Raw genomic sequence first — 25,548 nt, 5'->3', positions numbered from 1 at the left:
GTAGTTTGGCTATTTCACGTCCTCCCCTCTCTTGGAAGAGATAACTGGCGGGCGCGATGAAAGAAATGAAAAGGCCTGTTTGCTAACCACAACAGAGCTGCCATCTTTAATTCAGGACATGAGTTTCCTTCCTTTAAGAGCTCTGCCAAGGGCAGCTATTCCCATCCCAAGGATCTGCCTGATAAGACAGCAACCCTGCCCTGAAGGAAAATGGCAACTCTTCCTAGCCACCCATCACCTGGGACACAAATCTCTCTAACCAATTGATAATAGCAAACAACCTCTCAAACTCTCTTTGTTTCACGGAGCACAAAGAACAAGGCTTGGGTGGAACTGGATGTTTCTGTTCGTTCTGTGGCTAAGCAGACTTCTCCTGGAGTTGAACAATGGAATGAAAACCATTCTCCCTTCAGTAAGGTATTGGCCCAGTTTTCCCCAACTTTATGGTTCTTCAATGTCTATGTTCTCCTTACACACCCATTTATGTAGTTTGTGGCAGTAGTCGTCATTCCAGTTATATCCGCCAGATGACGGCACGATGGATGTGCAGTCTTTCTCCAGCGCTCCATCATGCTCTGAGTAGCTAGGGTTGCCGAGAGACCAATATCTGGGGGCAAAAGGTGGAAAGACTTCCAATAATAATAATAATAATAATAATAATAAATTTTATTTATACCCCGGCTTCACCAGCTAAGACCAGGCTCAGGGCGGCTAACACCAGATATAAAACAATTGATTAAGATACGACTTAAAAACAAGATTAAAATACAACAGTAAAATGCAGCCTCATTTCAATAGAAACTCAAATCAAAAACTTTTTGGGGGATGAAAACGTCAAGTCTTCACCAAGGCTGGTCCTACGTGGGCCAGAAAAAAGCCAGGGAAGTCCCCAAATAGGAGTTCCATCACTGGAGGAGAAAGGGAAAAGGAAAGAGGGGGAGGAGGAGGGGATCAAGTTGATTCCAAGCCAAAGGCCAGGCGGAACAACTCTGTCTTACAGGCCCTGCGGAAAGAAATCAGATCCTGCAGGGCCCAGGTCTCATGAGACAGAGTGTTCCACCAGGCCGGGGCCAGTGTTGAAAAGGCCCTGCCTCTGGTTGAGGCTAATCTGACTTCCTTAGGGCGCAGGACCTCTAGGGAGTTGCTATTTATGGACCTTAAGGTCCTCCGCGGGGCATACCGGGAGAGGCGGTCCCATAGGTATGAGGGTCCTAGGCCATTAAACTGGAGAGACAGAGAGAAGCTAGGTCTACCAAAGCAGAAGAAAGAGGGTCCTGCAACACTTTTGAACTTGAGCAAACTTTTGAAGACTCACTGTGCTTTAGTTCTGGATCCATCTGTCCATTTCCAGTTGCCTTCCTCGTTTTCATCTGTAAGGCCAATCCAGGTAGGATCACTGAGCTGAGAGGTGAGGTAGTTCTGCAGGAGGAAGAAACAACCTCACATGACAAAATGCCCAAACTCAGCGACTGAAGCATAAGTACCCTATTGGTCCGAATATAAGTTGCACTTCCTTTCCCCCCCCCCAAATTCTGACCGTGAAAAGTTAAAGTCCGGCTTAAATTCGCGACCTTACCAAAATTGGCTTTTACGATATTGCTGCTGAAACAGACGTGCAGTAAAACGGAATGGGTGTGAGTGAATTTTAAGGGAGCGGCTGATATTTGGGTATTGTCTCTTTTTTCCTCCATGAATTTTAAAGGTGCGGGTTATATTTGCGTGAGGCTTATATTTGGGCCAATACAGTATTGTGCACATTGGCAAAGCGGTCTGAATTGCATAAATAACACACTTCGGGAATCACCTCAACCTCTCTTGCCAGGAACCTGTTTAGTTTCACACAACGTTAAGTGGGAACATGCTGGAGAATTTGCCTGACATTTCCTTGTGGTGACTCACTGCAAGAAATTTCAGTAGCGGTGGACAAGTGAATTTCACAAAAACCTATTTTTCGTCTTCCAACATCTTCCCATCTTAAGCTGCCGTGGAACTCCAAGGTTTTCGAGGACGCAATTTGAAAGCCACTGCACAGATACTGCATTAATTCTGTCACCACCACCATTCATAGGGGGGAGAGAATAAGAACAGATCATCTACCCAGGTAGGACGTGAGAGCAGTTTACCATCTGCTACCTCCCTGTCCTCCATTTGTGGTACTTCTCCAAGACATTTCAGCCTCCTACAGGGGGCAAGCCGCAAGCTGCACTCAGGAATTTTCAGCTAACAGGTCATGGACTTGCTTCAGCTTCCTGGAACAGCCTTAAAAGTAACATCTTCAGGAGTCAAAATAAAAAAATTCCTTCCAGTAGCACCTTAAAGACCAACTAAGTTAGTTCTTGGTATGAGCTTTCGTGTGCATGCACACTTCTTCAGATACACAAGAAGTGTGCATGCACACGAAAGCGCATACCAAGAACTAACTTAGTTGGTCTTTAAGGTGCTACTGGAAGAAATTTTTTTATTTTGACTATGGCAGACCAACACGGCTACCTATCTGTAATCTTCAGGAGTGCTATTGCCCCTTTGAGAACCATGAAGGTAAGGGGGGCCGTTTGGGTAACTGCTGTCTTAATTATGCAGTGGGGTAGAACTGGGGGAAAAAATAATCATATCTGGCAACCAATATATCCCTTTGGTTTCAGATAGTATATGGGTAAGGTAAAGGGACCCCTGACCATTAGGTCAAGTCGCAGAGCTCATCTCGCTTTATTGGGAGCCAGCGTACAGCTTCCGGGTCATGTGGCCAGCATGACTAAGCCGCTTCTGGCGAACCAGAGCAGCGTACGGAAATGCCATTGTGAAAGCACGTCAAAGTGCAAGTAGATAAATAGGTACCACTCCAGCGGGAAGGTAAACGGTGTTTCCTTGCACTGCTCTGGTTCACCAGAAGCGGCTTAGTCATGCTGGCCACATGACCCGGAAGCTGTCTGCAGACAAATGCCAGCTCCCTCGGCCTATAGAGTGAGATGAATGCAGCAACCCTTTACCTTTACCTTATATATGTTGGAAGCTGCCCAGAGTGGCTGGGGCAACTCAGTCAGATGGGAGGGGTATGAATAGGAAAATTATCTTTATGGATGGGGATGTCCCTATTTTCATTGGAGAAATAGTGGCTTGCAGGACTCATTTACCAGAAGCAATGTAAAGGTAAAGGGACCCCTGACCATTAGGTCCAATCGCGGATGACTCTGGGGTTGCGGCGCTCATCTCGCTTTATTGGCTGAGGGATCTGGCGTACAGCTTCCGGGTCATGTGGCCAGCATGACTAAGCCGCTTCTGGTGAACCAGAGCAGCGCACGGAAACGGAGTGGTACCTATTTACCTACTTGTACTTTTCATGTGCTTTTGAACTGCTAGGTTGGCAGGAGCAGGGACCAAGCAATGGGAGCTCACCCCATCGTGGGGATTCGAACTGCCAACCTTCTGATCGGCAACTCTGGAAGTGTAAAAACGATTCAGATCAAAGTAAGCCTCCTGACGTATGTTTTGCTCTGGGAGGCTGAGTTTGGTCAAAATTCTAGTATACATTTTAGCCTTTTAAGACTCCTCTACTCTTGTACTATCTGTAACCAAAGGGGCTCCTTTGTTGCCAGATGTGAAATACCTTGACCTTCCTGTTCTGGGTGCGTGTATGTTACATCCTCACACAGCCCTAGGAGCATCGCAGCTGCACAGTCCTGGAAGGGAAGCATGCTTGTTGCCACATTGCGATGTTCTAGGGCTGTGTGAGGAGGATGTAACATAAATGCACCCAGAACAGGAAGGTCAAGGTATTGTCCTGGGGTGGTTGCCTGCCCAGCGGCAGAGCTAGCCGCTCGGGCACTCGGAGTGGCACACATGCCATGCACCCAGGAGCTGGGCGATCCGCTGGGGGGTATGATCAGTGCTGTGGCGATCTGCCCAGGGGGATTTTGTCAACCTCCCCTCAGGGATGACACCTGGGGCGGCCTGCCCCAACCGCCCCCAATTCCTACGCCCCTGTGCCCGCTCCCCCAAGGTGCCAACCAGTTGCCAACCAGGCACATGACACTGCTGAGTCGGGGCCTCTATTTTTTAACCTCTGGGGGTGTTCTGTTTTGTTTCTGAACTTCTGGAGTGTGTGTGGTGTATTGTATTTATATACAGTGGTACCTCGGGTTACATACGCTTCAGGTTACATACGCTTCAGGTTACAGACTCCGCTAAACCCAAAATAGTGCTTCAGGTTAAGAACTTTGCTTCAGGATGAGAACAGAAATTGTGCTCCAGCGGCGCGGCAACAGCGGGAGGCCCCATTAGCTACAGTGGTGCTTCAGGTGAAGAACAGTTTCAGGTTAACAACAGACCTCCGGAACGAATTAAGTACTTAACCCAAGGTACCACTGTAGATACATTTCTTTTTTTAATAGTTTCGTGCAGTACTTTTTTTCTGTTGGGGTACGCATACCCCTAAACATTTTGTGAATCAAAGTTTGGCCTCATTGAGGAGCAGTATTTCAATACGAGTAGGAAAATGAGAGTAACCCTAAACATTTTTTAAGGGGGGAAAAGCACTAGTTCCATGTCTTCCATCAAGCAAAAAATAACTGGAATATAAAGCAAGCTTTACGTTATGCGTTAGCATCCAAGCATCATAAATAAAGCACAGATAATGCAAGGAGTTGCACTTTGTGGGTCATGAAATATTTGCATGTGAAAGTAAGAACAGGGGTGGACAGAACAATACACTTTGAACCCCAAATATCAAGGGGTGAGGAGGGGGGAAAGAAATATATAAGACCTGCTCTTCGTCACTTAGGATGGAGGCCAAGTGGGAGTCTCTAGTCAGGCAGAAGCTCTCGGCATCATGCCAGGTCTTTTCCTCATTAGAAATGTAGTAGAAACTCTTCCCAAAAAAATCCCAGCCACCAGCAGTCTTCGGTTTACCTTTCTTGAAGAGGTCTTCTGGGAGGAAAAGAAAGGCTTTTGAAATAGCAGGCATTGAACTGAGTATATGCTGGAAGGGCTTTTGAAATCTTGGTTTATTCATTCATAGAATCATGGAATTGTAGAGCTGGAAGGGACCCCAAGGGTCATCTAGTCCAACCCCCTGAAATGCAGGAATCTCAGCTAAATAATCCATGACCGATGGCCAGTCAACCTCTGCTTTAAAACCTCAGGAAGGAGAGTCCACCACCGCCCAAGGGAGACCGTTCCACTGTCAAACAGCTCTTACTATCAGAAAGTTCTTCCTCATGTTTAGCCAGGATCTCCTTTTTTGTAACTTGAAGCCCTGGGTTCAAGTCCTACCCTCCAGAGCATGCTCCCTCTTCCACATATTTGAAGGTGGCCATCGTATCTCCTCTCAGTCCATGGATAAAACAGACACAATGAGATATGCTACTGGATAAGTGTTTCATGGTTATTGTATTTTTGTTTGGTTTTAAAAACAAATAAAAAAAATATTTGAGCAAGCGGCTGACATCCCTGCTCAGGCCTTAGGCATTCTGGGTTACCTGAAGTTATTCTCATATTCCTTTCTGTACTTCATAGGATTGTTGCAGGGATAAAATGGAGAATCTAATGCATGCTGTTCTGAGCTTCTTGGAGGAAGGAAAGAACCCCATTGAGAATAAGCGTTATATCAATAGTGTTTCCACTGCAAAGGATCAAGTTAGTAGTTTTTGATAAGCATTTCAGGGCTGTTTATCATCACCATATTTGAGGTTAGGGTGGATAATGGAACCCTCTGCATTGGAAGAGGTTCTGTAGGCCAGGAAGGGTGCTGAGGTTGAAGTTGAATCCTGAGATTGAGGTTGAATCCTGACAAGACAGAAGTACTGTTTTGGGGGGACAGGAGGCGGGCAGGTGTGGAGGATTTCCTGGTCCTGAATGGGGTAACTGTGCCCCTGAAGGACCAGGTGTGCAGCCTGGGAGTCATTCTGTACTCACAGCTCTCCATGGAGGCACAGGTCAATTCTGTGTCCAGGGCAGTTGTCTCCCAGCTTCACCTGGCACGCAGGATGAGACCCTACCTGCCCGCAGACTGTCTCACCAGAGTGGTGCATGCTCTAGTTATCTCCTGCTTGGACTACTGCAATGCGCTCTATGTGGGGCTACCTTTGAAAGTGACCCAGAAACTACAACTAATCCAGAATGTGGCAGTTAGACTGGTGACTGGGAGCGGCTGCCGAGACCACATAACACCGGTCTTGAAAGACCTACACTCTGAGCCGCTCTGAGCCCGGCCTTGGCTGGGGAGGGCGGGGTATAAATAAAAAATTATTATTGTTGTTGTTGTTGTTGTTGTTGTTACACTGGCTCCCAGTACGTTTCCGAGTACAATTCAAAGTGTTGGTGCTGACCTTGAAAGCCCTAAATGGCCTCAAAGGCCCAGTATACCTGAAGGAGCGTCTCCACCCCCATCGTTCTGCCTGGACACGGAGGTCCAGTGCCGAGGGCCTTCTGGCAGTTCCCTCACTGCGAGAAGCCAAATTACAGGGAACCAGGCAGAGGGCCTTCTCGGTGGTGGCACCCACCCTGTGGAACACCCTCCCACCAGATGTCAAAGAGAAGAACAACTACCAGACTTTTAGAAGACATCTGAAGGCAGCCCTCTTTAGGGAAGCTTTTAATGTTTAACAGACCACTGTATTTTAATACTTTGTTGGAAGCCGCCCAGAGTGGCTGGGGAAACCCAGCCAGATGGGCAGGGTATAAATAATAAATTCTATTCTTCCATTCTATTCTGAGTTTGGTGAAGAATGTCTCCCTGGTGCTCTTAGGACAAGGCTTCTCAAACTGTGGGCTGGGGCCCACCAGTAGAACTTGGACCACTCTTAGGTGGACCTCTCTGTCAAAGTCTGCCCAGTGCCTCCTCAGTCACCTGCTCCACTCATTGTTTGGACCAAGCCAGCACCAACAGCTCCCTATCTCACTGTGAAGGTGGCTGGGAGACAGAGACGTTCAAGGATGGAAAGAAGGTCTACCTCATTGGAGGGGAAAAGGCCAGAGGAAGTGTTGAAGGAAATTAGAAAGTGAGCTGAAAGTAGGTGCTGGTGGTATTAATACAGTGGTACCTTGGTTTACAACCATAATCCTTTCCGGAGGTCCTTTTGTAAACCAAAACAGGTTGTAACCCAAGGCGCGCTTTCGCTAATGGGGCCTCCCAAAAAAAATTGTTCATAATCCCCCCAAAAAATGGGTTGTAATAAAAAAAAAAAGTTTGCAAACTGGGACACGCACTGTCGGACTTGCATTCACCCGAGCTCCTCCGACGTGATTAACGACTTGAGCCTTTGATGAGGCTTCAAGCATGTTTCCCCTTTATGCAGAGTATCCAGCACAGGGAAGGAGCCAAGATAGCATAAACTACATAGCTAAAGAGCGTTTTATTCCTAACTACGCAGACAGAAAATAAAATACATCCTCTCTCTGTGAGAGCAGAGAGCAACCGAACAACAAAGGAACAGGAAACCAGCAACATCACATCCGTCTCCTGCCTTCCGTGAGAATTCCAACAGCCTGGAATCTTTGGAATGCAAAACAGAGTCTTGTGACTCCAAGAGCCCTGCACAGTGGCCACACACAGAAACTAACACACACTTCTGGGTTTGACATGTTTGTAATCCAAAACGTATGCAAACCAGACTGTTTGTAAACCAAGGTACCACGGGAGATAGAGAGAAATGAGCTAAGAGAGGGAAGTTGCTACAGGACAAAGTGAAAGTGAAAGGACCAGGAAGGAAGAATGAAACAAACGGGGCAGTATGGGGTGGATGGGAGTAAGGTGCCATTTAAGGGTGAAAGAGTAGGAGAGGTTACCCAGGGTTTGGATCTCCTGGAACCAAGGTTAGGGGAGACTGCTCTATCTTTATGGCATATAGTTTTATTTACACATATATACAACAAAGGTCCATGTACCATAGTTAAAGCTATGGTTTTCCCAGTACAGTGGTGCCTCACAAGACGAAATTAATTCGTTCCGCAAGTTTTGTCGTCTAGCGAATTTTTCGTCTTGCGAATCACGAAATCCCATAGGAATGCATTGAAAATCAATTAATGCGTTCCTATGGTCAAAAAAAGTCCAAACAAAGCCAAATTTGGTACAACAACAGTTTATTAACTGCTCTTTAAAGTCACAAATACTGTAAAGAGCAGTTCAAAAATTGAAGGGAAAATAAATTAACTTTATAAACAAAACATGTCTTTGTTTTTAGACAAAGGAAACAAAGTCGCGAGACGTTTTCGTCTTGCGAAGCAAGCCCATAGGTGAAATTCGTCTTGCGAGGCAAATCGAAAACGGAAAAACCTTTCGTCTAGCGAGTTTTTTGTCTTGCGAGGAATTCGTCTTGCGAGGTACCGCTGTACTAATGTATGGAAGTGAAAGCTGGACCATAAAGAAGGCTGATCGCCGAAGAATTGATGCTTTTGAATTCTGGTGCTGGAGGAGACTCTTGAGAGTCCCATGGACTGCAAGAAGATCAAACCTCTCCACTCTGAAGGAAATCAGCCCTGAGTGCTCACTGGAAGGACAGATCCTGAAGCTGAGGCTCCAAGACTTTGGCCACCTCATGAGAAGAGAAGACTCCCTGGAAAAGACCCTGATGTTGGGAACGATGGAGGGCACAAGGAGAAGGGGACGACAGAGGACGAGATGGTTGGACAGTGTTCTCGAAGCTACCAGCATGAGTTTGACCAAACTGTGGGAGGCAGTGGAAGACAGGAGTGCCTGGCGTGCTCTGGTCCAGGGGGTCACGAAGAGGCGGACATGGCTAAATGACTAAACAACAGCAACAACCTGAGCACAAAGCTGAGGGGCTCGCAGAATTAGTACTAACACGGCTCAGCCTGTAGAGCATGAGCCTCTTACTCTCAGGGTTGTGGATTCGAGCCCCATCTTGGGCAAAAGATTCCTACATTGACTAGACGACCCTGATGGTCCCTTCCAGCTCTATTCTTCTAGTGCAAAATCTCTTGCCTCTTCTGCATCTCTAGCTTCTAGCCTGCTTTCTCCTCAGCCACACACACTACGCTCCTGTTGTTCTCTCCACCTGACAATTGGGGAGGGGGAAACCCACCCATTAATGGGGGGCACTATCACTTAGTTGTAGCTCTGGCAGCATAGCCCATTCTTTGGGATGCTGATAAGGACCCTTATGTGGCCAGGTAAGGCCAATGTCTGACCCGTTCAACAAACTCCTCTTGTCATATTCTAACCTCACTGGCTGCAACACCCCAAGTATCAGAAGAGACTTGGCATAATTCAGACTGACACACACACAAAGCAAACAAACAAACCCCTGCAGCAAAAAATAAACAGATGAGACCTTGGAACAGTTCCTTTCCTGAGCATCTTAGAAGGCCCATGGGGGAGAAAATATCACTGTGAACTGGACTGGAGACTATACAGGGCTGTTTCAAATCTTCTAGTTATTAATCCCCAATAGAGTTTGGTTCCCGAGCCCACCGTAAACTCTGATTATCAGCATTTAACTTTCATTTAAGGTATTCTTTGATTTTGGTGACAGTTAATGGGCTGCCAATTTCCCATGCTGTAATCAGAGCATGTGACAGACAAACTGCAACTTACATATATTTGCTCGCCCTTGTATTTTCAAGATGGGTCAGATTTAGACATTTATTTACAACAAACAAAAGCGAAATCCCTTAAAAAGCAACTTATTACATGTGTCCTATTTCGACACCCCTCCCCCTCTTTCTGTGGTTCGTTATGTTTATGATATTTTTACTGCATTTCCAAATTAAACCTATTTATTATTTATATCACTGCACATTTTTACATTAACCCTTTAATGTCTTGATCTGTTTACAATAATCTTATAATATATTCAATAAACTATTTCCATTTTTTATTTTAAAAAACTTTGTCATCTTGGTTTCTTATTCTTCCAGTAAGTTTTTCCATTTCTGCATAGTCCAGTAGTTTGTTTCCATTCCTCTTTAGTCAGAACATTTTCTTCTTTCTATCTTTGGGCAAATATCATTCAAGCGGCCGTGGTTGCATACATAAATACATTTTTATATTATTTAGGTAACACTAGTCCCATTATTCCCAAAAGCAAGACCTCTGGGTTCTTAATAAAAGTTATCTTAAACATCTTTTTCAATTCATTCGTATTTAGACATTTAGATACTTACTGTACTTTCCTTTCCGTGCTTGGAAGGTCTTTTCCGATTGTTCTATTTTTGCTGGCAACTTTGCCACTTCTTCTGCTAAAGCTATGGCTAAAAACATTCTTAGAGTTAGGAGTTTATTTTTTGCTATCACCAACCTATATACACAGATGCCTTTGCTAGTTTATTTAAATAACCTGTCTTCCTATCTCACAATGTAGGGTGCCCAAGGGAGTCAACAAGTCAGGTATAAACACCATACCCCACCCCACCCCCCCGGAAAAACAACAGCAATGCACAACCTTTCCCCCCCCCCATAAAACTAAAACCATTAAGTGCTAAAATTAAAAAATTCTCCAGTAGCACCTTAGAGACCAACTAAGTTTGTTCTGGGTATAAGCTTTCGTGTGCATGCACACTTCTTCAGATACACTTCAGTGCATGCACATGAAAGCTTATATCCAGAACAAACTTAGTTGGTCTCTAAGGTGCTACTGCACAATTTTTTTAATAAAAATATTTATTTCGACTGCATCAGACCAACACGGCTACCTACCTGAACTATTAAGTGCTGAAAGCAATGTCTGCAACAGCAAGAAAACAGCAAGAAAATTATCAAAGAAGCCAGAACGAATATTAGACAAGGGGAGCAAGCAAGTTGTTCTTTTCTTCTTTAAATTACTAACTTTATAGAATGTTTTATAAACAATATTTAAACAATTACCAAGCATAAAGTGCTGCCTTCCAGGATGAACGCAGGTGTTAAGCCTTGACCCACATGTCACCATGGGAAATCTTTTATATCAGTGTTTTTCAACCTTTTTTGGGCAAAGGCACACTTGTTTCATGAAAAAAATCACGAGGCACACCACCACTGTGTACGGAGAGGGAGATGTCAGAGCCCCACTGCTCTCTATGGGGAATCGAATGAGAGCGGACCGTCTGTCCGCTCTCATCCGATCCCATCCGATCTGATCCCCACCCAGGACGGATGGAAAATAGGGTGGACACAGTCCGGCGCCCGCTTAGTGGGCGAAAATTTGACTTTTTAAAAAATCTTTCGAATTTTTCAATTTTTCCCATGGCACACCAGGCAACATCTCGCGGCACACTAGTGTGCCGCGGAACAGTGGTTGAAAAACACTGTTTTATATTACTGATTACCGTATTTTTCGCCCTATAGGACGCACTTTTCCCCCTCCAAAAATGAAGGGGAAATCTGTGTGCGTCCTATGGGGTGAATGCAGACTTTCGCTGAAGCTTGGAGAGCGAGAGGGGTTGGTGCGCACCGACCCCTCTCGCTCTCCAGGCTTCAGGAAGCTATCAGCAAGCCTGGGGAGCCCACAGGAGTTCCCGCAGGGCTCCCTAGGCTGCGGATAGCAGCCTGCTGGCCAGAGCGCGGGGGGGGAATAATTTTGTTTTCTTTATTTCCCCCCCCCCCAAAAAACACAAAACTAGGTGCGTCCTATGGGCTGGTGCATCCTATAGGGCGAAAAATACGGTATACCTGAAGGAGCGTCTCCACCCCCATTGTTCTGCCCAGACACTGAGGTCAAGCACCAAGGGCCTTCTGGCGGCTCCCTCACTGCGAGAAGCCAAGTTACAGGGAACCAAGCAGAGGGCCTTCTCGGTGGTGGCACCCGCCCTGTGGAACACCCTCCCATCAGATGTCAAGGAGATAAACAACTACCAGACTTTTAGAAGACATCTGAAGGCAGCCCTGTTCAGGGAAGCTTTTAATGTGTGACATTTTAATGTATTTTTAATCTTTGTTGGAAGCCGCCCAGAGTGGCTGGGGAAACCCAGCAGATGGGCGAGGTACAAATAATATATTATTTACAGAAATATTGTAAAATTAATGAATGTTAGAAGGAATGCTGTTTAGGGAAGCTTTTAATGTGTAACAGGCCACTGTATTATATATATATATATATATATATATATATATATATATATATATATATATGCAGGTTTTGGTGTCTTCGGGTGTCTTCCCGTGTAAGAGTCGGGGTGACACCCGAAGACACCAAAACCTGCATTCCTGTACCCGTGAAAATCTACGAAAGCATATATATATATATATATATATATATATATATATATATATTTGCTTTCGTAGATTTTCGTAGATATATATATACATTTTTTAGACCACTGTATTTTAATACTTTGTTGGAAGCCGCCCAGAGTGGCTGGGGAAACCCAGCCAGATGGACAGGGGTATAAATAATAAATTCTATTCTATCCTATTCTATTCTATTAAATCCACATCGTGCACTTCAATTTAAGCGCTAGGATAATTTCTCCCTAGTGGCTTCTGTGACTGAGATGGGAAAGTACTGTATTATTGTTACTAAACGATATAAACTGAGACCATAGGGAGCCAAACCTATCCTTCTATGTTATTCCTTTTATCGCCCTCTGATGGTGAGTTTGGCATTCCATAACTGTTCTATTTCACACATACTGGTTGCACGTTTCTGTGGTGGGAGAGGGTGCTTTTCCCCTCAGCTGGAAGCAACTACTTGTCTCACTGCTGTCATAAGAAAGAAGACTAACTCTTTATGTTTGACACTTGCATTGATATTGTTTTCTTTTGAAAGCAGGGCTAACATGGGATCGGGTACAAGATGTTGCCCCTTAAGGATGACAATGAAAAAAATTGGATCCTGAAACCTTTAAGCAGCAGACAGTCTCAGCACATGTGAAGGATTGTGCCTTTAAGATTACATCCTCTCCACCTTCAGAAGATTCTTCCATTTTACTTTCTTTCTTCTGAGATTTTAAAAGTGGGCAGCTATTTTTAAACCAATGAGAAACGAACCAGTCTTTCTGTTCCACTTACGAGACGTGTGAGCGATCTTCGGATTCCTGAGCCCATCTGCCATATTGACCCTCAGTTTTTTCATTGGTATTAGAAGCGGGTTTTCGGAATCTGTGATCAACCTGATATCTAAAGTTGTTGAAACAAGGGAGGGTGCTTAGATTTCCAACTGCCTAATATCTGCTTACTTATTAATAATGTCTGTACATTATTATGACAAAATTCCCATGACAAAATGTTCAGGCTGGCTTATAAAAAATAAGAATGAAGCAATCTCAATAAAGCTCTATGGTATTCCCGCCTGGCTGCCAAGGTTTACCCAGTTGGTAGAACAAGTGCAGGCAGCTTTCCTCTTCAAGATTTTTACTCAAAATAAAAAAATTCCTTCCAGTAGCACCTTAAAGACCAACTAAGTTAGTTCTTGGTATGAGCTTTCGTGTGCATGCACACTTCTTCAGATACACACAGATTTTTACTGTCTCACACAAGGTAGAGACTGTCGTGTGGTTGAGATTTCTTCTATGCTGGTTAAACATCTGCCTTACATCAGATAAAGATCCTCTCCTCAGCAAAGTCTTGACAGACCCCTTTCTTTCCCCAGGGCTACAACAGTTTAACAAGGAGGTACAACAACTTGGGTTGTCAGTGGAACTTTTGCGATCGATGTCCCTACCATCTGCCAAGGCTATGATAAAAACTAGGTTGTGGGACATTGAACGCCAAGAACTAACAGTAGCAGCAGAGAAAACATGTTCCCCTCTTTATTTCCAACTTTCTTGGGCACATGAAACTAACCACAATTACCTTGAACCTCTGCTTAACTCTCAAGAAAGAAGGGCATTTTTGCTGGCCAGGTTTAATTCAAATCCATCAAACCTCCTTTGGGAAAGGTTCTCAGGCAGGGTGGAAGGAGAAAGAACTTGCCCAGGTGAAGACCACCTAGTGGAAACCCTTACAAATATGGTTCTCAGTTGTAAACTAATAATAATAATAATAATAATAATAATAATAATAATAATAATAATAAATTGTATTTATATCCCGCCCTCCCCAGCCGAAGCTGGGCTCAGGGCGGCAAACAACAATCAAAATAATCCAGCATTCTAAAAACATTCATTATAAAATTAATTAAAATCAAATTGATGGCAACCATTAAGCAAAATTCTGTGCAGATTGCCAGAGGAGGGGGTCAGGCTGTGCCCTGACCAAAGGCCTGGTGGAACAGCTCTGTCTCGCAGGCCCTGCAGAAAGATGTCAAGTCCCGCAGGGCCCTAGTCTCTTGTGACAGAGCGTTCCACCAGATTGGAGCCGCAGCTGAGAAAGCCCTGGCTCTAGTTGAGGCCAACCTAACCTCTCTGTGGCCTGGGATCTTCAGGATGTTTTTATTTGCAGACCGTAAATTTCTCTGTGGGACATACCAGGAGAGGCGGTCCCGTAGGTACGAGGGTCCTAGGCCGTATAGGGCCTATATGCTGATCTCCGTCAGCAATTTCTAGATCAACTCTGCATCCCCAAATGGAAACCAGAATCGGAGGTCATACATTTTCTATTACTGAGGAATGATCAGGAGCTCACCAAGTTAGTGGCTAAATACAGTGGTACCCCGCAAGACGAACGCCTCGCAAGACAGAAAACCCGCTAGACGAAAGGGTTTTCCGTTTTGGAGGCGCTTCGCAAAACGAATTTCCCTATGGGCTTGCTTCGCAAGACGAAAGCCCATAGGGAAATCTCCGGGACAACGGGGAAGCGCAGCGCGTCTTCCCCACTGTCCTCGGACCTCCTCCCGCCGCCGGCTTCGGAACAAAGCTCCGATGCCGGGCGGGGGGGATGCCTCCCCCCGTCGCGCGGCATGGGATGGCTTTCCTGAAGACTTGGGGTGGGAGGAGGGTTTTCCTTCCCACCGCCAACATTCAGAATGCTGTTCTGAATGTTGGCGGTGGGGAGGAAAAACCCTCCTCCCATGCAAGCCCCGGGAACAGAGGGAAAGCGCTGCGCGCCTTCCCCTCTGTTCCCGTACCTGTCCTGAAGGCTTGCGGTGCGGAGAAAAGCCCTTCTCCGCACCGCTAGCCTGGCAAGCGGTTTCCCTAGGAACGCATTAATTGATTTTCAATGCATTCCTATGGGAAACCGTGCTTCGCAAGACGAAAAACTCGCAAGAAGAAAAAACTTGCGGAACGAATTAATTTTGTCTTGCGAGGCACCACTGTATCTCTATTTGGTTTTTTGTCGTCGAGATACACTGCAGACGTCTGATCTCCCTGGAGACCAAGAGATGTGACAATAGACTGCTCTGCCTCCTTTGTTTTAGCAAATGTTTTGTGCCACTGGGGAAGTGGTAATTCTGTACTGATTTGTTTTGGATGTTGTATGTGATGCCAATAAAAGGTTTGATGAATAAAGCAACAATCAAAAGCAATATACACACAGTTCCCTCACCACTATGCTCCCACTGCAAGGCAAGGTACTTGCCTCCCCAAGGACACATGCTGAGATGGACTCCCTACGGAAAGACTGGCACAAGCTGGGAAAAGTCTGGGCTCCGGCCAGTGGAAGTTCCACCCAGGGACAGGTGTTCATTCACCAGCCATGAGGAGAAGGAGGCACCTTCACAGCCCCAAAGACCTGGCCTAGGTGCAGCTCACCTCCTCATGGCTCCAGAACACAACAGTCACACAGCCTTGGTGAGGGAGCCAGGTTGCGCCCCGTCAGAATTCTGCGCCCGGGGCCATGTCACCTCTCTCCACCCCACACTACGCCACTGTGTTTTTGCCAGGTGTCTCAAAGAAGATGGTAAAGGTAAAGGGACCCCTGACCATTAGGTCCAGTCGTGGCCGACTGGGGTTGTGGCGCTCATCTCGCTTTATTGGCCGAGGGAGCCGGCGTACAGCTTCCGGGTCATGGCCAGCATGACTAAGCCGCTTCTGGTGAACCAGAGCAGCACATGGAAACGCCATTTACCTTCTCGCCGGAGTGGTGCCTATTTATCTACTTGCACTTTGACATGCTTTCAAACTGCTAGGTTGGCAGGAGCTGGGACCGAGCAACGGGAGCGCACCCCGTCACGGGGATTCGAACCGCCGACCTTCTGATTGGCAAGCCCTAGGCTCTGTGGTTTAACCCACAGCGCCACCCGCAACACTCAAAGAAGATGGTACCTGCCTAATATTAATAGGCGAGGAGTTCCAAAGTTCAGGTGCCACCACGCTAAACGAGTGGCTTCTTACAAGTTCACAAGGGGCACCGTGTGGCATTTGGAAACGTGCAAGTTCCGAAGATGGAAGTAAACTGTTGTTGGCACGTACAGAGTGAAACAATGCCTCAGGCAAACTGGTCCACGGTTTTTGTGCGTGCCAAACGCAGGTTGGTTTGTTTAATCCTCCTGCGGCGATTCTAGTACGTGGCAAGAGAAAGCAGGCAGCGTAGCTTATTCAACAGAGGTTGCACGACAGCAGCTCGAGCTGGACTTACAGAGAACAAGCATAGTGAAGAAGCTGATAATGCAGATGGTTCCAAAGGTGGAATAGAATGTCCATTTGAGCTTCCCAGGAGGTGGTTTTGGTGGCTCCTCTGGCTTTTCCGCCGCTGCAGGTTTCTTTGGGGCCATGGCTAGAGAGACAAGCAGAAGGAAACCCACGAAGAGACTAGCTCAAGAGACAAGCTCACCATCAAGCCTCAAACACATAGGCACTGTCTATGCAGGGCCATGGGCGCCCAGGCACCCGCAAAGTTCTACATCCCAGGGCATGCACGCGGCCTCCGGGAGGGGCATCTCTGGCAGCCAGCACCGCACGCCAGGCGTATTTGCGCAATCAGTGGGCAGATTTTCATGACAATCACAAAAATCCACCCGCTGGGGGTGTGAGCACCACCACGCCAATCCGCCCAGGGGATTTTGTCACACACACTATTGGGATTTCAGCTCCGTTCTTCCGAACTGATAAGGCTCATTTTCCTCCAAGCCCTCCCAGCAGAGCATTAAAACCACACAACGGAAGGGTGAGATAGATATGGGCTACATGCTATGCTTTATTACTACGCTATGCAGGGAGCAAAGGAATATACATCTTCTCTCTATGAGACAGTGGTGTAGCGTGGGGGGTGCAGGGGGGGCCGGCCACACCGGGCGCAACATCTGGGGGTTAGGGTTAGGGGGCGCAAATCCACGGGTTAGGGGGCGCAAATTACTTGCCTTGCCCCGGGTGCTGACAACCCACGCTACGCCACTGCTATGAGAGCAGAGAGCAACTGTACAAAGGAAACAAAATAACAAAGGAAACAGGAAACCAGTAACATCACATCCCGTCTCCCTTTCCTGTGAGACTCCAACAGTCTGGAATCCCTGGAATGTAAACACAGTCCTGTGACTGCAAGCAGCTGCACAGTGAGAAACAGAAACTAACACACACATCCCAGCATGACACCCGGGGCTGGTCGCATGCCCTGCACCTCCCTTGTGACGCCCCTGACCATCAATAGCCCTCTCTTCCATGAATTTCTCTGATCCTCTTTTAAAGCCATCCAAATTGGTGGCCATCACTGCCTGCTGTGGCAGGGAGTTCCATAGTTTAACCATGCACTATGTGAAGAAGAACTTCCTTTTAATCTTTAAACATTTAGCTTCATTGAATGCCCACAAGTTCTGGACACTATCTACTGATTATATGAAGAAATATTATAAGCAGACAATTAGCCTAGCAGGATGGTAATATTTTCAGCAATGTAAGTTAGAACTAGAAATAATGGGAAGAGCAGAGAAAGACTGGGGAAACTAAGAAGACGTGAGAGGAAGTGGAAGTTAAAAGGAACCATGTATTGAGAGGAAGGGAAGTCTGACAATGACTGTATTTTTTTTTTAATGTAATAGAATATGTAATATGTAATTATTTTCAGGTTTTGTTTTGTTTTTGCAGCATAATGTATCAGAAATGCAAATAAAATAATAATAATATCCTGCAGCCTTTTAAATGTATCTGTGAGAAGGGGCGATTGTTGTGTTGTTGTTTTGCTTTAATTCTTCATTGTGTTTTATCTTGTATTTTATTCCATGAACCACTCTGAGATATTTCAATGAAGGGCAGTACAAAATTTTAAAAAAATAAAATGCCCACGACTTTCAGCATTATGAGAGAGGAAGGGGAAAAACTTTTTTCTATCCACTTTCTCCATGCCGTGCAAAATTTTATGAACTTCTATCATGTCACAACTCAATCACATTTTCTCTAAATTAGAAAGTCCCAAATGCTGCAACCTTCACTCATTGATCATTTTGGGTTGCCCTTTTCTGAGCCTTTTCCAACCCCACAACACCTTTTTTGAGGTGTGGTGGCCAGAATTGTGCCCAGTACTCTAAGTCCTTTCACACCATAGATTTGTATAATGACATTATGATCCCCCTGAGTCCTGGCAGTTTTGTTTTCAGTTCCTTTCCTAACGATCCCTAGCATGGAATTTGTCTTTTACACAGCTACCGCACACTGAGTTGACATCTTTATCCATCTATCTACTACAACCCCAAGGTTTCATTCTCGGTCAGCCACTGCCCGTTCAGATCCCATGAGCACATACAGTGGTACCACAGGTTAAGTACTTAATTCGTTCCGGAGGTCCGTTCTTAACCTGAAGCACCACTTTAGCTAATGGGGCCTCCTGCTTCTGCTGCACCACCGGAGCACAATTTCTGTTCTCATCCTGAAGCAAAGTTCTTAACCCGAGGTACTATTTCTGGGTTAGTGGAGTCTGTAACCTGAAGCGTATGTAACCTGAAGCGTATGTAACCCGAGGTACCACTGTTTGTGAAACTAAGGGGTTTTGACCCCAGTGTCTATCAACTTGTTTTCACTGAATTACATTTGCAATTTTACCACCCATTCACTCGATTTGGAGAGGTCCTTTTGGAGCACGTCACAATTTCTCTTTGTTTTACTGGCCCTGAACAATTGGTTGACATCAACATACTTCATACACCTCACTGCTTACTCTAGATCGTTTGAAAGCATAGATCTCAACACTGATCCTTTGGGGCCTTTACCTTCTCCATTTCTCCCTTTGGGGAGCTGGCCATTTCTTCCTCCTCTCTACTTTATGCTACTTAACCAATTCCTGGTCCACAAGAGGACCTCTCCTCTCATTCCTTGACTTCTAAGCTTACTCAGGAGTCTTTGGCGAGGCCTATTTCTCCTTTCTCAACCTACCTTTCTCACTTTCCTATCTTCCCAACATAGTGCAAGCAGCAGCTGTGTGAGTCCAGCTGCTTGCTGATTGGCTGCCTGCTCTCCTCTTCCACCATACACAATCACAAGCACACCTGTAGTTGAAAGGTAAAATGCATTGTGATGTCACTGAGGGGGGTGAGGCTGCAGACCTTGTCAAACAAAGCAGGGCAAGAGGATCCTCACCCATTGTGGGTGTAGATACCAGCAAGTTTCTCTTCTCAGTCTCTTCCAGCCTAAACATACCCAGCTCCTTCAACTGTTCCTCACCAGGCTTGGTTTCCAGACCCTTTGTCATTTTGGTTGCCCTCCTCTGCACATGTTCCAGCTTGCCAACGTCCTTCGAAAATTGTGGCACCCAGAACTGGACACAGTATTCCAAGTGTGCTCTGACCAAGGCAAAATAGAGTGGGACTATTACGATACAATATGATACGATACGATATGATAATCTTTATTGTCATTGTCCCATACAAAATAATGAAATCAAAAATATCCAAATAAGACATTCAAAACCAACAAGCCTGCTATCCCAGCTATCCCAACCTGCTTAGCCCCCTAAAAAAATACTCTGATGCCCCATTTTAAAATACAATATACTCCCATAGAGACGCCTTACACTGCATTTAAAACCAAAATCGCATTTGAATAGAAACTGTTTCTCAGGCAGCTAGTCCTAGTCTTTATAACCCTGTACCTTCTTCCAGAAGGCAGAAGCTGAAAGAGATCATTTCCGGGGTGTGCACTATCCTGCGCTATCTCTGCAGCTTTCTTATGGCACCTGGAAGCATAGATTTGATCCAAGGTGGGAAGAGTGCACCCAATTATTCTCTCTGCAGTCTTTACACCCCACTTTACAACCCTGCTTTTTCCCTGACCGTGCAGCTCCCAAACCACACTCACAGACCGTAAGTCAATACACTCTGCACAGTACAATGCTAAAATGCCATCAACAGGTCCTTTGAGAGATTATTTTTCCAGAGGATTCTCAGAAAATATAACCTCTGCTGTGCTCTCTTCATCAGGTCTTGGCTGTTTTCTCCCCAGGTTAGGTCATCTCTCAACTCCATTCCCAGAAATCGAAACACCGAGATCTGTTCCACGCACTTCCCCTCAATAATAATTACTTCCCTTGATTGGGATACTAGACTTCTGTTGATGCTGCCTAGAACAGCACTGGCTCCTTTTTTGCTGCAGCATCACACTGTTGACTTTATAGTTAGGTTTATAGTCTACTAAGACACCTAGATCCTTTTCACATGTACTCCTGGCAAGTCAGGTGTCTGCCATCTTATATTTGTGAAGCAGGTTCTTCTTGCCTAAGTGCAGAACCTTACATCTGTCCCTATTGAAATTTATTTTGTTAGCTTGCATCCAGTTCTCCAATCTGTTAAGGTCATCTTGAATTCTGATTCTATCTTCTGTGGCATTAGCTGTCCCTCCCAGTTTGGTGTCATCTGCCAATCTGATGAGCATCCCCTCAATTCCTTCATCCAAGTAATTTATAAAGACGTTGAAGAACAATGGGCCCAGGACAAAACCCTGCGGCATCCCACTTGCGTGTCGAGACCCCAAAGCCACCCTCTCGTTGAGAAATAACACACACAAGGACACAGATATTAAGTTTCTGTTATTGGGCAAATTTGGCCACAACTTTATTGAATTACAGAATGTGAGCGGTATTGGCTTAGGCATTGATTGGATCCGACTATATCTGACTCCTGCAGTAAGTCCGTTAAGGGTAAGCCACCGGTAGGGGGAGCCCTGTCGATGCATACCAACTCAAGCTCCCCCTGGTGTTCCCATTGGGGTCATGTCATGGCCCTAGCCCCCGACTGGGCTTCGGACAAGATCTACACCCCCGGATTCCTTTAACGGAATACCCTTAAGCATGGAGGCGCAGGTGATGGCCGCACCTCCCCTCCCCCATCACAAGGTCAAACAATGCCTAACCGCAACCCTAACAAAGTTGTGACGATTGCTACAAGGTAGGCGAAAACCAAATGGCCAGTGCCAATTTGCCAAGTGGAAAAATTCCCACCAGGCCCCTTAACGGCGACCAACCGAGGTCCATAGCAAGGCCAGTGCCTAAAACCTTCAAAATAGGGAGGGTGGGTGATTGAGGAAGCGAGCCAAAGAGGAAGCACTCCAATTCACGCCTCTGGTTAAATGGTCTCGGCCACACACCCCTGGCCAGTGGATTGGCTGGCCAGGTTCTGATGTGGCCGGGATCCCCCGGGCAATGGGGGACTAAGTCCCCTGCCCCCAGAGGGGAGTGGGTGGTCATGCAGTCCACCGCAACTCCTCCCCACAGGGAAGTGGAGTGGATTTGTCACTTTTTCCCAGGATGACAAGGAACCATTAATGAGTACTCTTTTGGTTCGGTCAGTCAACCAGCTACAAACCCACCTAACAGTTACCTCATCAGGCCAGTTCCCTTCCTTAGGGACACGGATGGGGGCTGTGCCTTTCCAGATATTGGAGGGCTATCAATCCCACCACCCCCAGCCATCATGGCCAAAAATCAGGGTTGATGGAAGCTGCAGTTCAGCAACAGCTGGAGAGCCACACATTCTTTAAAAAGCTCTGTCAAATGCACCTCTTGGGTCAGGGAACCATTTAGCAGGTTCTGTTGGGTGGAGGGAGCTGTTGGTATTATTGATATTAATATCAATATTGATATGTGCCTTGCAGGACATAATCATGAGAAGAAAAGACTAAGGAGGAAACCCAACACAGATCTGGAGTGGAGTCTCTACAGCAATTGGACAGCGCTTTGAACGCCTCCTTCCAGCAATTCCTGCAGCCAAGCTGGAGCCAGATTAATTGCTCTGCTTTCCTTTGGACCCCATCAGCGAGGCCGAGAGGGGGGCCTTGTCGTCTCGGCCGCCCAGGACCTCCAGACAAGCTGCCCAGGCTTGGGCCCCAGAGAGGTCACTTGGGTGCTGCAAACACAGAAAAAACAACACGGGAGGCAGCGGTTTCGAGTTATAAGCTCAACCTGATTGGCATAAGATATTAGCAGCATGGTTTGCCTACACCAGCAGGAGAGATCATTGTGTCTCACTGGTCAGCTGTGCAGTGACCAGAGGACATATGGCTGCTAGAAAATATAAGATTTGACCCACCTTGGAAGACTGGCAGATGCAACTAATAGATTACATGGAGATGGCGGAAATGACTGGCAGAATCTGAGACCAGGGAGAAGAGTTGGTGGAAGAAGATTGGAGGAAATTTAAAACTTATTTGCAGAAGTACTGTAAAATTTTTGAATGCTGATGACACTGAAATGAATTGCAGGGGCTCTAGCAACAAGGTAAAATGTAAGATTGGATTAACAATAGATAAACTAATAGGACATGAATTTGCTGAATTAATTATTAAAAGGGATACAAGAACGGGAGACGTGAGGAAGTCAGGAAAATAAGTTAACTAAAGATGAAATTAAGAAAGAGGGAACTTTTGTTTTTTTGTTTTTCTATATGTGTTTTTCTCTTTTTTTCTTTTTTTGTGTTTAAAGTGTGTATTCTTATATTTTGTAACTTTGTATTTTCTCTGTCTTTGTATTTTTCCTGAACTTTTTTATTGTTAAAACTTAATAAAATTCTGATTAAAAAAAAAATAGAAAATATAAGATTTGAAAATATTAATCTATTTTTCAGTTTTGATTTTTGGCTTTTCTCTTTGTTCTTATTCTTTATTCTTTATTCTATTAACTGTTTTTCTACTGTGTATCTTTTATTTGTTTTGCTTTTGTAGTTTGAATGTTGGAATTTGTTGGAATTTGTTTTTATTGTTTGTGAAATATTAATAAATATCATTTTTTAAAAAAATAATAATAATAATAATAAATTTTTATTTATATCCCGCCCTCCCCAGCCGAAGCCGGGCTCAGGGCGGCTAACAACACTAAAAAAGTGCAGCAATATAAAAACATCATAAGAATTAATTAAAATCAAAATTAATGGCAACCATAAACTAAAGTATTGTAAAGATTGCTGAAGGAGGGAGTCAGGCTGTGCCCTAACCAAAGGCCTGGTGGAACAGCTCTGTCTTGCAGGCCCTGCGGAAAGATGTCAAGTCCTGCAGGGCCCTTGTCTCTTGTGACAGAGCATTCCACCAGGTTGGAGCCGCAGCCGAAAAAGCCCTGGCTCTAGTTGAGGCCAGCCTAACCTCTCTGTGGCCTGGGACCTTCAAGATGTTTTTATTAGAGGACCGTAAGTTCCTCTGTGGGGCATACCAGGAGAGGCGGTCCCGTAGATACGAGGGTCCTAGGCCGTATAGGGCTTTAAAGGTTAAAACCAGCACCTTAAACCTGATCCTGTACTCCACTGGGAGCCAGTGCAGCTGGTATAGCACCGGATGAATGTGATCCCGCAGCGAAGACCCCGTAAGGAGTCTCGCTGCGGCATTCTGCACCCGCTGGAGTTTCTGGGTCAGTCTCAAGGGCAGCCCCACGTAGAGCGAGTTACAATAATCCAGTCTGGAGGTGACCGTCGCGTGGATCACAGTGGCTAGGTCAGGGCGAGAGAGGTAAGGGGCCAACTGCTTAGCTTGGCGGAGATGAAAAAATGCCGCCTTTGTTATAGCTGCAATCTGCGCCTCCATAGAGAGGGAGGTATCGAAGATTACACCCAAACTCTTAACGGACGGTGCTGGCACTAATTGCACCCCCGCAAGAGATGGGAGTTGCCCCCTCAATCCCATATCGTCCCGTCCCAGCCAGAGGACCTCTGTCTTCGAAGGATTTAACTTCAACCGGCTCCCACGTAACCATCCAGCCACAGCTTCCAGACATCTGATCAGTGTGTCTGGGGCCGAGTCAGGATGGCCATCCATCAACAGATAGAGTTGGGTGTCATCGGCATACTGATGGCAGCCCAGCCCAAAACTCCGGACAAGCTGGGCGAGGGGGCGCATAAAGATGTTAAAAAGCATCGGGGAGAGAATCGCACCCTGAGGCACTGCACACACCAAGGAGTGGCGGGATGACAGTTCCCCCCCAAGCGCCACCCTCTGTCCCCGACCAGAGAGAAACGAGCGCAGCCATTGAAGGACTGCGCCCTGGATCCCCACGTCGGCGAGGCGGTGGTCCAAAAGTTCGTGATCGACCATGTCGAAAGCTGCTGACAGATCTAGAAGAATCAGCAGCCCCGACCCGCCTCGATCCAGCTGTCTACGGAGATCATCTGTTAGGGCGACCAGAGCCGTCTCGGTCCCATGACCAAATGGCTGCTGGGAGGAGCACAGAGAGAAGAAACACCCTGGTCCATCTGCAGCAGCACAACCAGAGCCCTTCATCTTCCCCAGCTGCAACAAAACATGTCTCTCCTACATCGGTCTCTATGGCCACAGCTGTAACGCTCCAACAGTTTGACTTCACTCCCCAAAGGCACACTCCTCCATTGTCTCCTGAGACAGGCGGATGCCGGCATTTACCGTATTTTTTGCACCATAACACTCACTTTTTTCCTCCTAGAAAGTAAGGGGAAATGTCTGTGCGTGTTATGGAGGAAATGCCTACGGGTGGCATGCCTACGGATTTTCCTCCTCTAAAAACTACGTGCGTGTTATGGTCGGGTGCGTGTTATAGAGCGAAAAATACGGTAATTTTTGTATCTTCATTTTAGACCTTATTATTTTTTCTGTGGAAATTGCTTGATTTGGTTGTGTTCTGTTAATGTATTTTTTATTGTTTATGACTAATTTTGTTGTGTTTGTAATTATGTGGACTTTTTTTTCCACATTGTAAGCCACTCTGAGCATGGGTTGAACTATGGAAAGCATACGAGGAAAATTATTTGTGTATGTTTCTATGTATGTAGCTTCTCCCATCACTTCCTGGCAGTTGAGGGGTGGAGCGGGCAGCAAACACTGCAGGTAGCCTGAATATTGCCATGCCATGCTATCTTCAACAGAGTAGCCCCTGCCAGCCATGACCTGGGAGGAAAGTGGCAACCCTATAATGCCCACCCAGCCCTCGTGCTGCCTTCCCAAAGCCACGTAAGTGAGGTGCCCAACTTTCAGAAGGAGATTCGAGTCTCTGGCAGGGTCCTAGAGTCCTCCTACCTCCTTCCCAAAGCTGGGAAAGCACTAACTAAGCTTTGGGAAAGAATAATAATATTAATAATAATAATTTTTTTATTTATACCCCACCCTTTCCGGTTCAAAAACTGGGCTCAGGGCGGCTAACAACAAATTTAAAACACTTTAAAACACTTAATTATAAAAGCAGCATAAAATACAGTATAAAAACATGAATAACAATCAAAATAAAAAATCAATTAGATAATTAAATCAATTAGATAATCCCCAGGGCTAGCTAGCTGAACTGATCCTACTTGGGGCAGTGAGTAGGCCAGGGGAGAATTAGCTGTGGGGTCTCAGAGCAGGTACCGTATTTTTCGCCCCATAGGACGC

At 45.9% G+C, this 25,548-nt stretch overlaps 1 protein-coding gene across 3 annotated transcripts; it reads right to left on the bottom strand.

The window, feature by feature from the left end:
• Positions 1-267: 267 nt before the first annotated feature.
• LOC309540088 (uncharacterized protein) lies at positions 268-19,241 on the bottom strand. 3 transcript variants are annotated; one of them, XM_082236758.1, is made up of 7 exons: positions 19,111-19,241; positions 16,388-16,525; positions 12,941-13,048; positions 10,120-10,206; positions 4,760-4,923; positions 1,316-1,419; positions 268-607 (listed from the first exon to the last, which is right to left on the bottom strand). In XM_082236758.1, the coding sequence occupies exons 2-7, from the start codon at positions 16,521-16,523 to the stop codon at positions 442-444; spliced, it is 765 nt and encodes a 254-aa protein (XP_082092884.1). In that variant the 5' UTR covers positions 16,524-16,525; positions 19,111-19,241; the 3' UTR covers positions 268-441. The 3 variants fall into 3 exon arrangements, with proteins under 3 accessions (XP_082092884.1, XP_082092886.1, XP_082092885.1); XM_082236760.1 differs by having other exon boundaries at positions 4,760-4,920; XM_082236759.1 differs by lacking the exon at positions 19,111-19,241 and adding an exon at positions 18,896-19,104.
• Between the last annotated feature and the right edge of the window lie 6,307 nt (positions 19,242-25,548).

This window comes from Podarcis vaucheri, assembly GCF_965113315.1.
Source record: "Podarcis vaucheri genome assembly, chromosome: 9".
NCBI classification, from domain to species: domain Eukaryota; kingdom Metazoa; phylum Chordata; class Lepidosauria; order Squamata; family Lacertidae; genus Podarcis; species Podarcis vaucheri.
This window is presented reverse-complemented; position numbering and strand designations above follow the sequence as displayed.